Below are 16,552 nucleotides of genomic sequence, written 5' to 3'. Positions count from 1 at the left end.
AGAGGAACAGCATCATTCCACTCAGGAAGTGATTAGATATTCTTATTTCTGAGAACCACAAACTCTTCCAACAAAAAATGAAGTGAAATTCAGGTTTTGCTGATGCACCATACATAGGACTGGAACGGACTAGAATACGAGTAATACTGCTGTCAAATAGGAGATAAAAATCTACTTTGGTGCTATTATAGAACTTAAAATAGGATATGAATGTTCTCATTAGCCTGGCTGAAAGGAGAAAAAAAATCTAGATATTACTGATTACGTAGTTTAAGGGAAAACCAAATAGCCTATCTATACAAGCAAGCCCCATGCTACAAGGACAGAGTGCGATGAAAGTCACAATTATGAAAATGGAGTAAGATCTTCTTACAGAATATTTGTTATAATAGAAGTTAATATTGCCAAAGGTCTGCCTTTTTTTTCAATGACCACAACACTATATTTAATGAACTGGAAACTACATGCCTCTAAAGATTTCTTTAGGTTTAAATAGTTAGAACATTAAACTACACATAATATGAATTAGCATCACCCATCAACCATAAAGGCTTCTTCCTAACTTATGCCTTCCCTTTTTAAGTCAATAAATCAGAAAGCAGAAAAGGCCTGTATCATGGTAACGAAACCCACATGCTATTTGGGGAAAACTGAGAGGCAGCTAAGAAGGGAAGCTTTGGGAGAGACTTAAATGCCACTGGAAAGTAGGAGAAACAGTTCCAGGAACATCCTTTGGGCAAGAACATGGGTGATGACCATGACATAGATCAAGACAGAGAGTCGTTTGGTTTGCAAACAGCCCCTCTTTATGCTGCTGGATGCCAGGGATAGCACACTGGCCCTGAGTGGACAAACGCTGCCATGCTTGGCTGTAGGACTTTCTCTGGATTTCACCTCTTAAAAAAAAAAAAAAATAACAGGACCATGGAGCTTGGCTGGATCCTAAACTCACAAAACCAAGCCATTTCTACCTCACACTTTATCTCTGGCTGCCTGCATTACTGCAGCATTTCCCCTTTACCAACCTGAAGGCATCCCTCGTTTTCAACTATTTTAACAGACAATAAATATGAGATGTCACCCTAACACTAGGCTCTTTTACTTACCACAAAACCTTTATTGTCGCCACCCTTCCAATCAGTCAGTTCACTTTGTTCTGCTGTGAAACAGCTTCTCCACTTTTCCCCACTACACACACACACACACACCCCCATTTAAAATCTGGTTACCAGCAAGCTCAAGAAAAATCAGTCTCTTCGCTTCAGTGACAAGACTCGATCTTTGGCCTGCTACCTTCTCTTTCCTCCTCCCTCCACTCCACTCGCCAACCTTGCCCACCCTGTTCTTTCTTTCTGGCTGGATCACTGACTTGCCCTCCCGGCCTGACAGCCCCATGCTGTGCTGGTACTGGAGCCAGAGACCCCAGGGAGAGAGTTTTTGGGGTCAGATAAAGACAAGCACGCCTTTGACGGAGAGGCTTCTGAGGAGCAAAGCCAGAAGCATGGCCTGGCTACGAGGCCCTAGTCCCACTCACGATCACTGAAAATATCAGGATATAAGAACATAGGCTTTGCAACAAGACATGCCTTTCCCCACCACTTCCCCTGGCCATGTGACCAGCAGCTTTGGAATGACCGCTTCCTCAATTTTAATATGGGAAAAATGATGCCTACGTTAATTCTTTGGCGAATAAAAATGAGATAATATAGGTAAAATATAATGAAAGAACCCATAAAAGACAAGCTATGATGCATCTTAAAAATCTACCCATGGTTGTGTCAATGCATCGGCACTAAAAATCAGAGTCAAAGACAGGCTTTTAAAAACAGTTTGGGGAGTTAAGTTCCTTTTAGGTTAAAACAAAACAAAACAAAACAAAAAAACCCTAAAGAAACACACCAGTTGGCACTATAACATTCAGGCTTAAAAATGATTAGCTAAAGCTCAGTCTTTATAGTGATTTGTTTTTATGTTTCTCAAAAACACATGACCCTTCTCTCTCTGTTTACACGTTTATATGCTAGAAGGGAACGTATTCAGGATGCCAGAAACCAGTCCCAGAGGAGCGAGCACACGTACTCACCAGGTGATATAGGCCTGCTTGAGCTTGGAGAAGGAGTGTAAGGGATCGGGCTGGACACAGTGCGAGGTCTCAATCCTTGTGCAGACATCTCGTTAAAACACCTAAGAGGAAGAGGGAGAAGATCAGGACCACCTGCATTTCAACAGTTCTTAAGAGAGCCCCGATGAGAAAATGCCTGGGGCTCACATCTCAAGGTCCAACTCCTGAATGTGTAGAGAGCGATGCTGTACCTGGGAGACATGTATGAAATGGACTCCCACTGCTCGCTGCTCAGCAAACCTCTCTCTGGATGTCCTAGCGTCCTAGCTCAGGATGGGGACCTGGGGACGGAGCTGCACCACACAACAGAGAGGACCGGGCTTCTCTCCCTCACACAGAGCTATGTGGACATTCATTTACACTGTCCCAAGAATTACAGACACGTCCAACATTTAAATTGTTATTTGAAACAAAACTGAACAAGCCCTCTGAGGTTTATGTGATCAAATTAAAGCTTAAAGACATGTCTTCCTGTGAACTGGATGTCAATCATTTGCAAGTCACACTTTAGAACATAAGAAAAGACCCTTAAAAGAGGGCTGATGAGGAGAAATGTCTGCCTGAGACTTCCCAGTAAGCTATCCTCCAGAGGCCTTATGGCCAAAGGAAGGAACAGGCTGAGATCTGCACGCTGGGGAAGATCTCAGCCCTGATAATCAGTTCACGAGGGGAACTTCACTGTCATTTCTGCGCTGGTTTATTCGGCTGGAAGAAAACCAGGCTCCTGAATTTGACGTGCATCTCTCATCTAGGTACCCCGCCACTGATTCTTCCTCTACTCTCCAGAGCAGCCACCACGGTGGCACCAGGCTGGACTTCTTATATTCTACCATCCAGTGAGCGGCTACGTTTTTAAGGTTTTTAAGGAATAAACACACTTGTGGACATCTGAAGTGACTATTTTCTCTCTCCCAAATGTGGCATTTCCAGTAGGGAGAGGAGACATCTTTATTAGGAAGCTGTACCCTGCCTGAAATAATCTGACGTATAAAAGATAAAGCAAACCTGGCCTGAATCCTGAATACCAGTTCTGGGTGAAAATGTTTATCTGGGAGCCTGAAGTAGCTTTAGCACTGTCACCATAGTTGGAAGAAATTCCAGAGCACATGTGACTCAAGATCAAGCACAGGGTACCCTGTGTGTTAACAGACAGTCTGCTCTGTGTCTTAAGGTTGTTAATGAAGTAGTTAATAGGTATTTAGCACTTGGGTTGATGTCTTTTTTTAGCCAAATGGTTTTCAGAGGATACGGATTTCAGAGAGAATGGGACAGTCAAAGAAATCAATGAAATTCGGACTTAAGAATGATAGCTTAATGATGCAAACTTTTGAAAAAGAATATTCTTTATTCTTTCCAAACGAGGAAGTATATATACAGATATTGTAAATAGGATGACCCATTACTCTGCTTTTACAGTATTTTTAAATTATAAAATTACAGACCTTCATTGCAGAAAATCTCGGACTTTCTGAAATGATCATACCACTGGCCACAGCCAATTGGTCGAAAGCCTTGTGAGCCCTCTGGATCGGCTCAGTAACAGAAACAAGAACAGAGTGCCACTGTGGTGATAGTGCCCCTGTGTTCTCAAGCAATGTATTCAGACAGCCACAGCCTGCACAACTCATCACAGCACTAGCAGACCCTGGTCTCAGACACTGGCTACTCGGTCCTGATAGAGGGGCCCCTGGGGAAGCTCAGTCTCACCTCCCACACTGCGATACCCCATGTAAGGCCGGGGCGCCCCTGATGCAGACACATTTCCTTGCAGAAATGATCTGGTTCTGACACAGGCTAATTCCCCAACTCCAGGGTTTCTCTGCTGACTAAACAGTTTTTCCAAGTTGGATGTGTTGCTTATCTCAACAATCACCTTACTCCCAAGTACAGAGGTGGGGTGGAAAGAGGAAGAGGGGAGGGGGAGGAAAGGCTGGATGAGAGAGAAGTGCTGATACCACTTCCTCTAGTTAACCAAAGGATGACTCTTATTTCAGCCCATTTCTCAGCGGGAAATCAGGAAGTTTCATGATACGCTTCAGCAGGTAAATGCACGGCAGTATTTTCTAAAAGTAACTGCAAAAAGGCTCCAAAGTTACTGCGCACGTTAAGGCAAGGCCTCGGGCTTTCAACACCTCCCGTCTCCTGCTGACCCTCTCAACCTGTGTATATGTTTCCTCGGGCTATTCCATGGCCAGCTTACCCGTATCTACGGCTTCAGATGCTCCCATACTTTAAACAGACATAACACAGGATTAGACAAATTCATCAACAAATGTGAACTCTGCCTCTCTACACCTAACCCCGTCTCCACACCTCTCCGGACCAAATAATTCTGGAAAGGGAATTTCCCCCCATCTTTTTGGGTTTAAGGAAAATGGTCAGTCTTCCTCATTTACCCCTTCTCAGCAGCCACTTTGATGCAGTGGTGTGCGTGATCACAAGTGAATGCTCAAGCCCTCTCCTTCCACATCTAACAGGACGTAAAGAGAGACCTCTAGTAGACTTTAAAAAAAATAAAGAAGAAACAAAAAACCAAAACCAGAACACGGCTCCTCAGCCACGTGCACACCTCTCGTCGTCCATCTCCAGGCTGGACTCGCTCTCGGAGAGCTGGCGGCAGAGGGCCTCTCGCCTCTCCATCTCCCTCTGCAGCTTCCTCTGCAGCCTCAGGTTCTCCTCCCGCATGTGCCGCTCCTCCTCCAGGTACTGCGCCATCTTCTCCGAGTCTGAAAAGCAGGGCTCTGGGTGAAGCCGAGTCGAGCCCTCGCACAGCCCTTCGCCCAGAAGCCGGCGGTCCGGCTCCTCGCCACAGACGAGGACTGTTCCAAGACGGGTTCCCCCTCGCCCACACTTTAAATCTGGATTTAAAGTTTACCCCAAGCACCAAAGTCTACCAATGATCTGCATTTAGGAAAAAATACAAAAATCAGCGTTGGGAGTCTGGGCATCTTCACTCCCCTTCCTTGCTTAAGTGCCCGGGGTGGAGGAAGGGTGGGGGGGCAGCTGAGTCTGGACTCAGCGGCTACCAGGGCTCCCTGCGTTGCTGGGGTTCAGAGGGGAGGCGGCCCAGCCAGGGAAACGGACCCAGCCCACGGGCTCCCCTCTGGGCAACAATCCTGCTGCCCCCACCTCCAGACACGGCGTGGCCGGTCACCCACGGGAGCCCACCAGGCTGTGAGCGCACCCACGCTGCGCTGGGGGCAGGCGCGCCGACAGCCGGTCTGCGACAACATGCTCGGTGTAGCTACTACTCTTTTTAAAAAATAGAAATTGACATAGTAAACAGCTTCCGTATTTCAAATAAGAATAATTTGAGTGTGTGTGTGTGTCTCACGACCAGGCTTTCTGAGTCAGACAGCACGTAAAGACCTGGATACGCACGCCAGGCTCTTGGGATGGCATCCTGATTATGACAAATACCCCATCCTCAGGAGCTGTGTCATACAGAGGCGGCAACAGTAGGTTTACAGCTGTGATTACGTGAAACGGAGTTTATTACTGTGTTGTTGTTTATTTATTTGTATAACAGTTGTAAACCTAGTATTGCCCACTCCTGTGGGTCAAGGTCTCTACTACGGCACCAGGGTAGATAGAGACTGGAGCCAGGCTCAGCGAGTTGGATTCTCTTTTCCAGGAACCTGAAATGCAGAACACACATCTTCACGAGGCTCTAGAATCTCCTGCAGAGTCCCTGGATGGCAAGCCCACGTCCTGAGGTTATTCTGGGCTGGATTCTGGCACACCCCGGCACCATTCTAATAAACGGCATCACAGGGCCTTCCGCTCCTTTTCTGGTTTACCTCAGACAGAATCTGCTGTTACTAAGTAACCAAAATAACCTCCACACAAAACTCAGTGTCTACCCATCTTCCTGCTTCTTCCTTTTCTCTATCTTGGCCATGAATTTGGGAAAAGTGAAATCTCAAAAGAAAAGGTAGTATCTACTTCTCTATTCTGAAAACTAGCTACACATTCAGAGTGGCCACGATCACATCTAAGAGAGAGTTCTGCAGCTTACTGCTCTGTATTTCCAGCCCATTCCAAACTTAAGGAAGGTGCTGAATGCCACATTGGCCATTTCTCTCCCACAAACTGACCCTAATTCAATTTCCGAGTTCATCAAGTTAGTGTCCGTTTTAAGCAACTCTACGAAGGTCTGGTATTTTAGCAAATAATGACTTTTGATGATAAATATGCAATGACTTCTAAGACGTCATCATTACAGAATACATCAAAGCTCTTGACTATCCTTATTTTAAAAATTCAAATAAAACTATCAAAATTAATAAACACTATTATGTACACTAAACACTAAATCCCTCCGCTGTTTTCAACATAACCAAAACCCTGCTGTTTAATCCAGTTACAAAAGTCTCTTTAATTGAAGGCATGCTGGGAAAATATTTACAAAGCACACTTTTAATATAAATGATTTAAATTATTTCATCCCAAATATGCATGTGTGCAGCATTTTTCGCTAGCTCTACAGGAAGCATTAGATTGGCCCCTTGGAGAACTTATTGTTTCCAGAACCAGAAGGGCGGCTGTCAGAGCAAGTTGCCTTTCTTCTCCATAATAGGAAAGAAAGCTTCGCAGAACTGAGGATTCATAAGGCTTCAAAAATAATCAGTTAAGAGGGAACATTGTTTTTCAAAGGAAATGGCAATCCTCTCACATCTGGGGACATCAGCAGGGGGAATCCTTAAACAATAATCTACAGTCAAGAAAGTCCTTCAGCGGGAGTGATGGCTGGAAGACTTCCTGGCAGTTCAGCAATTAATAGAGAAGCCAGCCCTGGCCGCTGTGGCTTAGATGGTTGGGCCTCCCGTGCACAGAAAGGTTGGTTCCCAGTGAGGGCACATATCCCAGTTTCAGGCTCAATCCCAGGTAGCGGGCGTGCAGGAGGCAGCCAATCACTGTTATGCTCTCACATGGATGTTTCTCTCTCTCTCCCTCTCCCGTCCTCTCTCTAAAAATCAATAAACTATTCTTTAAAAAACAATCAAACAACAAAACAGAGAAGCCAGAGACATAGAGAAGGTACCAACCAAGTCCGACACCTCTGGGTGTTACTGACTCAGGCACAGAGAGATGGCACTCCTAGGGTGCCCTCTGCTGGCACACTGTCACCCCTGATCGCAAAAGAGCAGACTTACTCCCAGGAGTCAGCTCTTACCCTCTCTCACACAGGGCTCCCTAAGACTTAGGGGCTACAGCTTACGCGTCCCCTATCTTCAGCCACCCTGCAATATTTAGTCTAAGAGACAGTCAACTGAGGATGACTTCCAATCAAAGTCCGAAGAGGTGGTTCCCAAATGATCCAAAGGTGACCTACACATTTTACATTCTCTTTCAGGTTTATGGTTAGAAAATACTGATGCCCAGACCCCACCCAAATCAATTAAATCAGAATCCTTGATTAATACACATTAAATAGCAAAAGTCAGCAAAACCCTGTATTTGTTAAGTAGATTAACGTAGCAGACAGAAGACCAGTGATACCAGAGGTTACTTACGCTGTAACTGAGCAGCCCGCAGCTGCTTCTTCAGCCTCTCTACTTCATTCTTTAAAAACCGGATGTGGCGCATCATGTTTTCTGGAGAGTCGATCTCCATGGAGATTTCTCTAGGTGATGGGGGAGCTGAGACGGGCTGGTCTAATTTCTCCTGCAGGATTCTTTATGGAAAAAAGAAAAATTCCAACAATGAAAACCAGTTTGCCTCTGAAAGACAAAACAGCACACTAGCCGGAGTGTTTGTTTTAGCAGCAAGCCCCTGCAATGAATGAATTGCAGAACGAATTCACAGGGGTGCTTATCTCCTCTGCCCGTTTTACATGAACTTCTGGTCACCCTGACCTGGTATTCAGATCGAAAGGCAGAGCTGAAAGATCCACCCTCCATTTTCTTCCCTTAAATAAGCCACTGGTAATTAAGCATCCCTGGAAAAAATCTCTAACATTTGCTTCTAAATAGTCTGTCTGGCATACAGAAGGCATTCAGTTATCTGCTCACTGAAATGTTTGACATGTTGGTGAAGGATATGGAGAGACTAAAGGAATTTCACTCTCAATTCTTTTAACTGAAATTTATGAACTGCGTACTATGAACCTCTGTGGACTTTGGCGTAACAGAGACTCGACTTATAAAATTCCCTTCTGAAAAACCAATCCTGAGAGCATGGCAAACTGGCTGAGAGGCCCTTTGCTTCTGGCCATAGCTAAGGCAAAAAATTAAAAACAAAAAAATTATTAGGTTAATTATTGGGAGAAGGTAGTTCCACCTTCTCCACCAATTATTAGTTTGAAGCACATAAAATGCTTATTTATTATATTCAACAGCTTTTGACTTACAAAATGTCAATTTCATATTGCTCAACCCAATAATCTGCAATAATTTGGTATACATACACATATATGACCTCAACTGCGTCCCTGAAGAAAGACTGAATGGCAACAGATCTCCATGTTCCCTTTTATAGGATGCTGGTATTTTTGGTTTGGTTTTGTTTTTAACTTTTACCTTTAGGTTTGCCAATTGTGAATTAGGCCTGCCTTTGTTGAGTGAACTAGTATGTTAAATGTTGTTGTGGTCCTTACAACATTTATTATGCTAAATAATTTCTAATTCCATTTATTGGTACTACTACAATAATGCAAAACACAGCTGTTCAACTACAGCTTTAACTACTTCCCTATAGACACACAGTACCTCTATTTTCACTCTTCTTAACACCTGTGGTATGTTTCTATTTTGCAGATCTTGAGATGAACAAAATGATTTATGGATGTTCATCCAAACCCAACACTTAGAGCAAAAGGACTTTGGTTAGCAAACAAAAGTTCCTGGCAAAGTAGATTAATGAACATTTTCAAGAAACTTCCTTTCTACACCCATCCATGCCCACACCCCCTGCATACAGAACTCCTCACCGTTCTTCAAGCCCTGCTCCAGCCACCCCGAAGTATGCAACACTTAGAAATAAGGACCTGACAGTATCTTGCATAGAGGGGTTCAAGAAAAGCTTGCTGTTGAATGACATTTCACATCCATGTACATACATTTAGTGCAAAGAATCCTAATCTTAAATATGTTCAAGCATTTCTTTACAGCAAGTGTTAAAAAAACTATTAGATGATAATTCTTCTATCAAAATCTCAGCCTTCCTAATGAAGTCCATTTTAAAGGTGTGTAATAACTAACGGCACAGAGTACATAAGCTATGCACTTGAGAAAAGAACTGGGGAAGCCAGTTCAATTGGGTAAAAAAGTTGAAACTGCAACTATCCTTCAGAACAAGTTAAAGGTAAACAATAGCACCTTGGCTAATTTCTTCATGGCCTTTGAGAACCAAATGGCAATAAATTCTACTGGGACAATACGAAAGAAGTATAAAGAGGTGACCAACATGAAAAGAGGTCAGAAAGCTTTCAACTTTTTTTTCATTTGACAAATTAAATGACATGCATCAACCAAGGAATTAAACATCCCACTGTTACACAGCCACACCCAGAACAGCACCCTAGCCACACACACACACACTGGTATTAAACAGCAAGACTAACACAAACCGCTTTTCAGCTTCAAGTTTATCCATTCTTTTCCAGAGACGATTAACTAGTGCTTCTTGTTCTTGTTCCAAAGTATTTTCAAGGTCAATCTTCTCTCTTCTCAGCTAGAGGAAGGAAAAAAGTTTTACTGAGAATAGCAGGTCACTTAAACTTCATTAATCAGGCTTCTTGATTAGACCATTAGGACCTGTTTACTTGGAGAAAACGGCAAATGGCCAATTTTCTGGCACAGACACATTAAGTGCATCTAGTTCTTAAACTAAACTGAGAAAACCAAGACAGGTTCAGTGTCTGATGTTAAAGCTTAACTGCTATCTGGTACATTGTCTGTTTCGTCTTTATTCAAGGCACATGGAAAGTCTTCATGGAAGAGTGTTTGGAAGAGTTCTGCTTACTAGTCACACCAGGACTTACCTGAGTTTGCACCCCACCCCTCAGCCTGCCCCCTAGTTCTGCATGTAGTTCAACGTTCAGCCAAAAAGATCATATCAGTGTTTATATAAATAACCCAAACACCTGAAGACAATTCTACATACTGGTCAATGGGCGCACAGAAATGTGTCCCAAGATATAAAAACAGGCATAAAATGATCAACACCAAATTTACAATACTGATCACTTCTGGGGAGGTAGGAAAGAAGGGAGATTTGATTTGAGGGAAGGTATACAGTTGTGAAGAGAACCCCAAACAGCATTCGACTTCATATAAAGAAGCAAACTAGGAAAAACTCGTTTAATCAATCAGTATTGAGAAATACGAAAATACTGAAAACAATGTCAGACGCTGGTTAATAAGGATGCAGCAGGGAACCAAGAAGTCAGAAATTTCTGCCTTCGTGGAACTTACATTTTAATGGCGTCAAGATAGTAAATGAAACAAATTATATACTTGATAGAGGGCGAAAAGGACACGAAGAAAAAGAGGGCTAGTGAGAAGAGAAAGTGCAATGAACAATAGGCTGCACACTGACAGGGAGAGGGAATGTGTTACATCACTTTTTGTACTTGTCTATATATCTGAGATATTAAATAATTTTAACAGGAATTTTCTTTAAAAAGAGAGAAAGGCTATGTTTCTGCCCCTACACTATCCCTGCAACCAAAAGCAATTCACCTTTTCCATCACTGAGTCAACAAATTATTTTTGATTGCACAGCTGCAAAAATGCCAAAGTGGCAGATTTCACATTTCCTTAGGAGGTCACAGAGGCAAGCTCCTCGCTGATCCAAGATCCCTGTATATGCAGTAAAGTGAGACCAATACTATGTATAAAATGCAGTCTCTTATAGCAACCAAAGTAGACTTTTCTCAACAAGCAAATGAGCCCAGATCACAGCCAGCTGAAAATACAGTTTCAAGATATTTTCTTTGCATGGGGGGAGGAGGGAAGAAGGGGTGGTGAGATGTCAGAATAAGTCAGATGCATTTTGTGCTGTGAAGCTGGGAGTAGACTAATAATGCACATGCGCTCATCAGAATGTTAAACAGTTCCTACCTGAAGCAATGAGGAAAAACCACGAAAAACCTCACAGAACTCCCATAAAATTTAGTGCTTCTGTGCCAACCACATTTTTGGCCAACCTTTGAAGTACAATTCACAGCCATTTTTTAAAGGAACAAAATTCTGAGAGATTTACTTATTAAGGGCCCTGTTCCTGTGTTTAACTAGAAGCATTACAGAGGGTACTTGATAGGCAAGAAAAAACTCAAGCAAGGCCTCATTTTGTAGTAGAGAAACATGCTCAATTACTTCTCATTTTATAGTAATCATGCATAATGCTAATAGCTCTGAAAATCAAAAGCTAGACAAAGCTATCTTTGCCTGTGGATAACTTACTAAACACGTGGCTCTGGCAGGTGCTCACCTGCTGTGAGCATCAACATCCCCGTCTGTAAAATGAGAAGGTTGCCCTAGATGACTTCCGAGGTCCCTTCCAGGGCTGCCCATTCTATCATTCTCTGTCGGCCTCAAGATGGCACCTGTCTTCAGTCTGAGCTAGCTCAGTCTCAGATGTTTAGATCTAGAAGCAGCGAGACAAATCATCTAAACCCACCCTTTCACTTTAGAGCTGAAGGAACCACTGATTGGCCTGAGATGTAACAGGCAAAGCAATAGCACCAGGATAGGAGTGGAAATCAGACACTACGGTGTCCAAAAGAGCTGGGTCCCGTCCAACCAACAAGTATAGAGGATCTTAAGGGGAAAGTAGGATTTGGGGTAAATTATGTTATGGTTTGTGAGTCTACCTTCTTTGCCAACAGTTCTTGGGAGTAGCAGGGTAGGGGGCAGCTTCATGAGTCAGAGTATGAGGAAACAGATAAAAGAGGGCAGGACAAATGAGTTGAAAATGGACATGAATCTCAGCTTCTTCGGGTACCAGCTATCAATTGACTGCCCGCTTCAGCAAACCAAGGCTTCCTGGGGGTGAAACTTGGGACTGCTTTACCAATTTGCTCTCTTAATTTATTTCTATGAAGCAGGCCACTCAGGAGGCCCCAGCTCAGCAGCCTGGATTTGCGTGTTTCATCACATGGGCTGGCAGTGCTACAGGAGTCCTCATTATTTAGCCCCAAAAGAGCAGGGTTTCCTGTCTTGTTTCTTCAGCTTTAAAAATCTCAACTTTTCAGCATCGCTGAGTTCTCCTGGACATTAAGGGGCAGAGAAGTTAGAGGAAATGGCATTATTTATGATTATGATCAACTGCCCATTAAATTCTTTATCAGAGTTGCCCCTCCACCTCCTGCTCACTTAATTTCACAACCTATATATTTAGAGCCAAAACACAGACACCAGTTCTGCCAATTCGGGTAGGAGATTTTCAGTGCTTATTACATTGTCCTGATATCGAACAACATCAGACCTGGCAGTGTATGTTAAGTGTACAGGGTAAGTCAGAAATTCATGCTTGAATCACAACATCAGCCCAGTGACACATTGCTGTCATTATGCTGGTCTCTCTATCTGTAATACTCTGCCCTATTTCCTTCCCAATAATATCTGATGGCTTTTTAAATTTGGCGTTCATGCAATAGGCATCTGCTCATCCACACCAAACATCAGATTCTCAGGCTAACCCGAGCCCCTCTGACTGCTTATTCTGGGAGCACCAATGGATACAGCAGATTTGTAGAACATACTCATTTGAAAGGCTGCTTTGTGATTAAGTCAGTTCAATGGACTGCCAAATTCTTCACTTCTCTTCAGTAGCTTTCCTTCTCATTACAGGTTAATTAACATCAGACCAAGAGTTCTTATTATAGTCCCCAAATAAATATAGAACTTCTTTCATGGATAAGTTTAGTGTATACTAATATAGCTGACTCATGTGAATTCATAGCCCTTCTTCTTGCCTGTGTCTTCTCAATGGGCAGATACTGACCTCCACCAAAATAGCAGAAAAAATAGCAGCTGAGAAATGGCTCCCAACACTATCAGATTTCTTTCACCATAGCATTTTTCCATTTAAAGAGAAGTGTGATGCTGGGGTGGAGGTAGAGGTTGGGGAAAGGAATGCTTGGTAAAAAGCCTACTGAGAACATTAGCCTAACCACTGTACTCAGCCACAGAATTTTGAAAGGTCATAGTGGATCTTTTCCATCTATTTTGAAAAGTGTATCATCATTTCTATGAGGAAATACATTTTGAACCCCAAACATGTGACTTGAAAAACAAATTTTGGGATGAAGGGGATGAATGAAAAAGAGAAAGGGATTAAGACTGTACAAACTGACAGTTATAAAAAACAGTCACAGGGATGTCAAGTACAGCATAGAGAATATAGTCAATAATATTGTAATACTGGTGTCAGACGGGTACTAGATTTATCAGGGTAATCACTTTGTTAGTTATAGAAATGTCTAATCACTATGTTATGCACCTGAAACTAATATTGTAGGTCAACTGTAATTGAAAAAAATTTTTTTATTAAAAAAAATAAAATTTTAGAAGGCAGCCCATTGCAACTAATCCAAGATAATACAGAGAGAGGCCCTGGCTGGTGTGGGTCAGTTGGTTAAAGTGTTGTCCCAAGCACTGAAGGGTCACGGGTTTGATTCCCGGTGAGGGCACAAACCCAGGCTGCAGGTTCGATTCCCGGTAGGGGTGGGTAAAGAAGGCAACCAATCGATGTTCTGATGTTTCTCTCCCACATTGATGTTTCTCTCTCCCTGTCTCCTTGCTCTCTAGAATCAATGGAAAACATATCCTTGGCTCACGATTAAAAAATAATAATAATAAATAAATAAATAAATAAATAAGAAAAGCCCATGGTGGGACTACCATATAAACCGAACACAGACACAAAGTTTGCTACAACATATAGTAAATAGCACTTAGAATGATGATGATATATGGAGTGTACCTGATGTTTACAAAAAGAAATAGCAGAGTACTTCCTAGGATCTACATTAACCAAACTCATAGTTGGCTAGATTTTTTTTAACAGAAAGAGGCAAATCTTAAGAAAACAAATGGGTGATGGGGATTAACACAACAATCCCCCAAAACATTCTAGGTTAGGGAGTATCTGAAGACCATTAATAATTCAGCCTGATTTTCTATCAACTTATTATGTAATATCATAGATGTCCAAAGTGGTGACTCTGGAGGTATATCAGTATCATCTGGGAAAATAACAAGCACAATATTCAGAAAACGACATCAAAGTCAGAAAAATGAACACAGTTTTTGCAATGAACTGAATGTTTGTGCCTCCAACCCCTCCCCCCAAAAAATATGTGTATGCTGAAGCCTAAATCCCCATTGTGATGGTTTGGAAGTAGGGCCTCTGGAAGGTAATTAGGTTTAGTTGATATCATGAGGGTGGGGCCCCCAATATGAGATTAATGTCCTTTCTGAGAGTCATGAAAGACTTTGCAGCTTGCTGCTCTCGTGTGAGGATACAAGGAGAAGTAGGGAGTCTGAAACCCTGAAGTGGGCCCTCACTAGAACTACATCAAGCTAGCACCCTGATCTCAGACTTTAAGACTCCAGAACTGTGAGAAATAAATTTCTGTTTTTTATAAACCAGTATATACTATTTGTTATAACAGCTCAAATGGGCTGAGACAGTTTTGTTTCTAGTAAAGACAATAAAAGATCTTACCTCATTCCACCCTACTTTGCCAATACATATGAGTTAATCAAGGTTTTACATATATGGTGAGTCCTCACTTAACACTGTTGATTGGTTCTGTGACTTTAAGCAAAACAATGTAAAACGAAACTAATTTTACCATAGGCTAACAGATATAAACAAGAGTTAAGTTCCTACGGCATCTCATCAACATTATAAAGAACAGAGGTTCATCAAGGACCTGCTGAACATAGGAAAGAAGTGACTATAATAGGATTCATGAGGGAGCTATTGAAATATATCATGTACCACTGAAGAGAGATGAGAACAATGCATAGTGGTCCTTGCTCCGTGGCAAAGCCTTCACAAATTAAAGCAAGAGACAAGTAAAGCAAAACTTAAACACTGCCTCTGTTGGCATCTGTTCAGGTAATCGGTGGAATTTTGTGCAGCCCTGGCAATTCTCCTAGGCTAGAAAACATCTGACTCTCACCTTCTGGAACAAAATTTTAAGAAATCAAGCAGCCAATTTGTGTTACAGATGAGTTACGACAGGTGTTCACAGACCACAGAGTCCCTGAGGTACCTATTTGATTAATCAAGCTGAGGCTGGTTTCAGAATTAAAAACAAGTTCTAGGTCATTACCACAGCTTGTGCCATGCTGAGCAGAGAAAGAGCCAATGGAACCTTGTCAGTGAAGGGTAAGAGGAAAGGAAAGAAAGGATGGTCACATTCAAGTGTAGGAGGTAAAAAATTACAGCTGAAATTTATCTATGTACCTCAGAAATATACTGCTAGAGGGAAAAAACATGCAAAAAGATTATAAAGAACTATATGTACAGCAAGATAAATAGGGCTGTCCCTTGGATGAAAGTAATCCGGGTGATAATTTATCTTCTTACCTTTTCCTACCCCCAGGCAATTTTTTAATGAAATTTACTATTTTTAATAAAAGAAAAAATGTAAAGACATCTAATCTAAAAAAATGTCTATTTCCTAATATAATTTAATAGTAATATAGGATGTTAATTTACATATATAAAATACAGAATGAGCCAATAACCTCTCAAAGGGTAAATAATAGTGAAGGCTTAGCTATCTGGAGGACTGAGAATTTTCCAGATTGCCCCGAGTTAAACTTCTTTACCACAGCTTACAACTGTTTTCTTCTCAAAACTTGTGTTCCTATAAAAATTAGATTTTTTTTTAAATGGATATAACTTCAGGACAACAATCTCCCATTAACATTAATATGTGAAAATGACACTATTTTCTTGTTTACCAGCTCAATAAATTTTGCTTTTGTTCAATGATGTTGAGAAATGAAAGACACACTTATAATTACTCAGGTTTATATAGTTTCTGGACTTAAGTTTTCATCACTTGGACACCAGCACAATATTAAACAAATTTGCATACTAGGTTTATAATTCTCGGGGCCTTTTATCAAATAATTACTATTGGTGGAAAGCAGGTTTCAACATACAGGGTGGACATTCTTTTGCTACCATCAAGAGGGCAGCGGGACCCGGCCGGGCGTGGTGCAGCGGCTGAGCGTTGACCTGGGATCCAGGCGATCGGGGTTCGATTCCCGGTCAGGGCACAGGCCCGGGTTGCGGGCTCGATCAATGACTCTCTCATCACTGATGCTTCTCTCTCTCTCTCTCTCCCTCTCCTTTCCTCTCTCTGAAATCAATAAATACATATTTTTTAAAAAAAAAAGTGCAGTGGAAAAGCCCTTGGGAAAGAAGTCATATTATTGTGTGTTACAAATACACGATTAC

The 16,552-nt window shown here is 42.1% G+C and overlaps 1 protein-coding gene across 1 annotated transcript in view; it reads right to left on the bottom strand.

Annotated features, from left to right (window-relative positions):
* Positions 1-16,552, bottom strand: part of CCDC6 (coiled-coil domain containing 6) — a 99,832-nt gene that overhangs the window by 11,551 nt on the left and 71,729 nt on the right. Inside the window, exons 4-7 of the mRNA XM_081157557.1 lie at positions 9,693-9,796; positions 7,639-7,799; positions 4,692-4,848; positions 2,084-2,184 (exon numbers count right to left, since the gene is read on the bottom strand). Of these exons, the coding sequence (XP_081013683.1) occupies positions 2,084-2,184; positions 4,692-4,848; positions 7,639-7,799; positions 9,693-9,796 (523 nt within the window). The remainder of the gene's footprint in view (positions 1-2,083; positions 2,185-4,691; positions 4,849-7,638; positions 7,800-9,692; positions 9,797-16,552) is intronic.

The sequence above is a fragment of the Miniopterus schreibersii genome, assembly GCF_964146895.1.
Source record: "Miniopterus schreibersii genome assembly, chromosome: 14".
In the NCBI taxonomy this organism is placed as follows: domain Eukaryota; kingdom Metazoa; phylum Chordata; class Mammalia; order Chiroptera; family Miniopteridae; genus Miniopterus; species Miniopterus schreibersii.
Note: the sequence above shows the minus strand (reverse complement) of the source record. Positions and strands in the feature narration are given on the sequence as shown.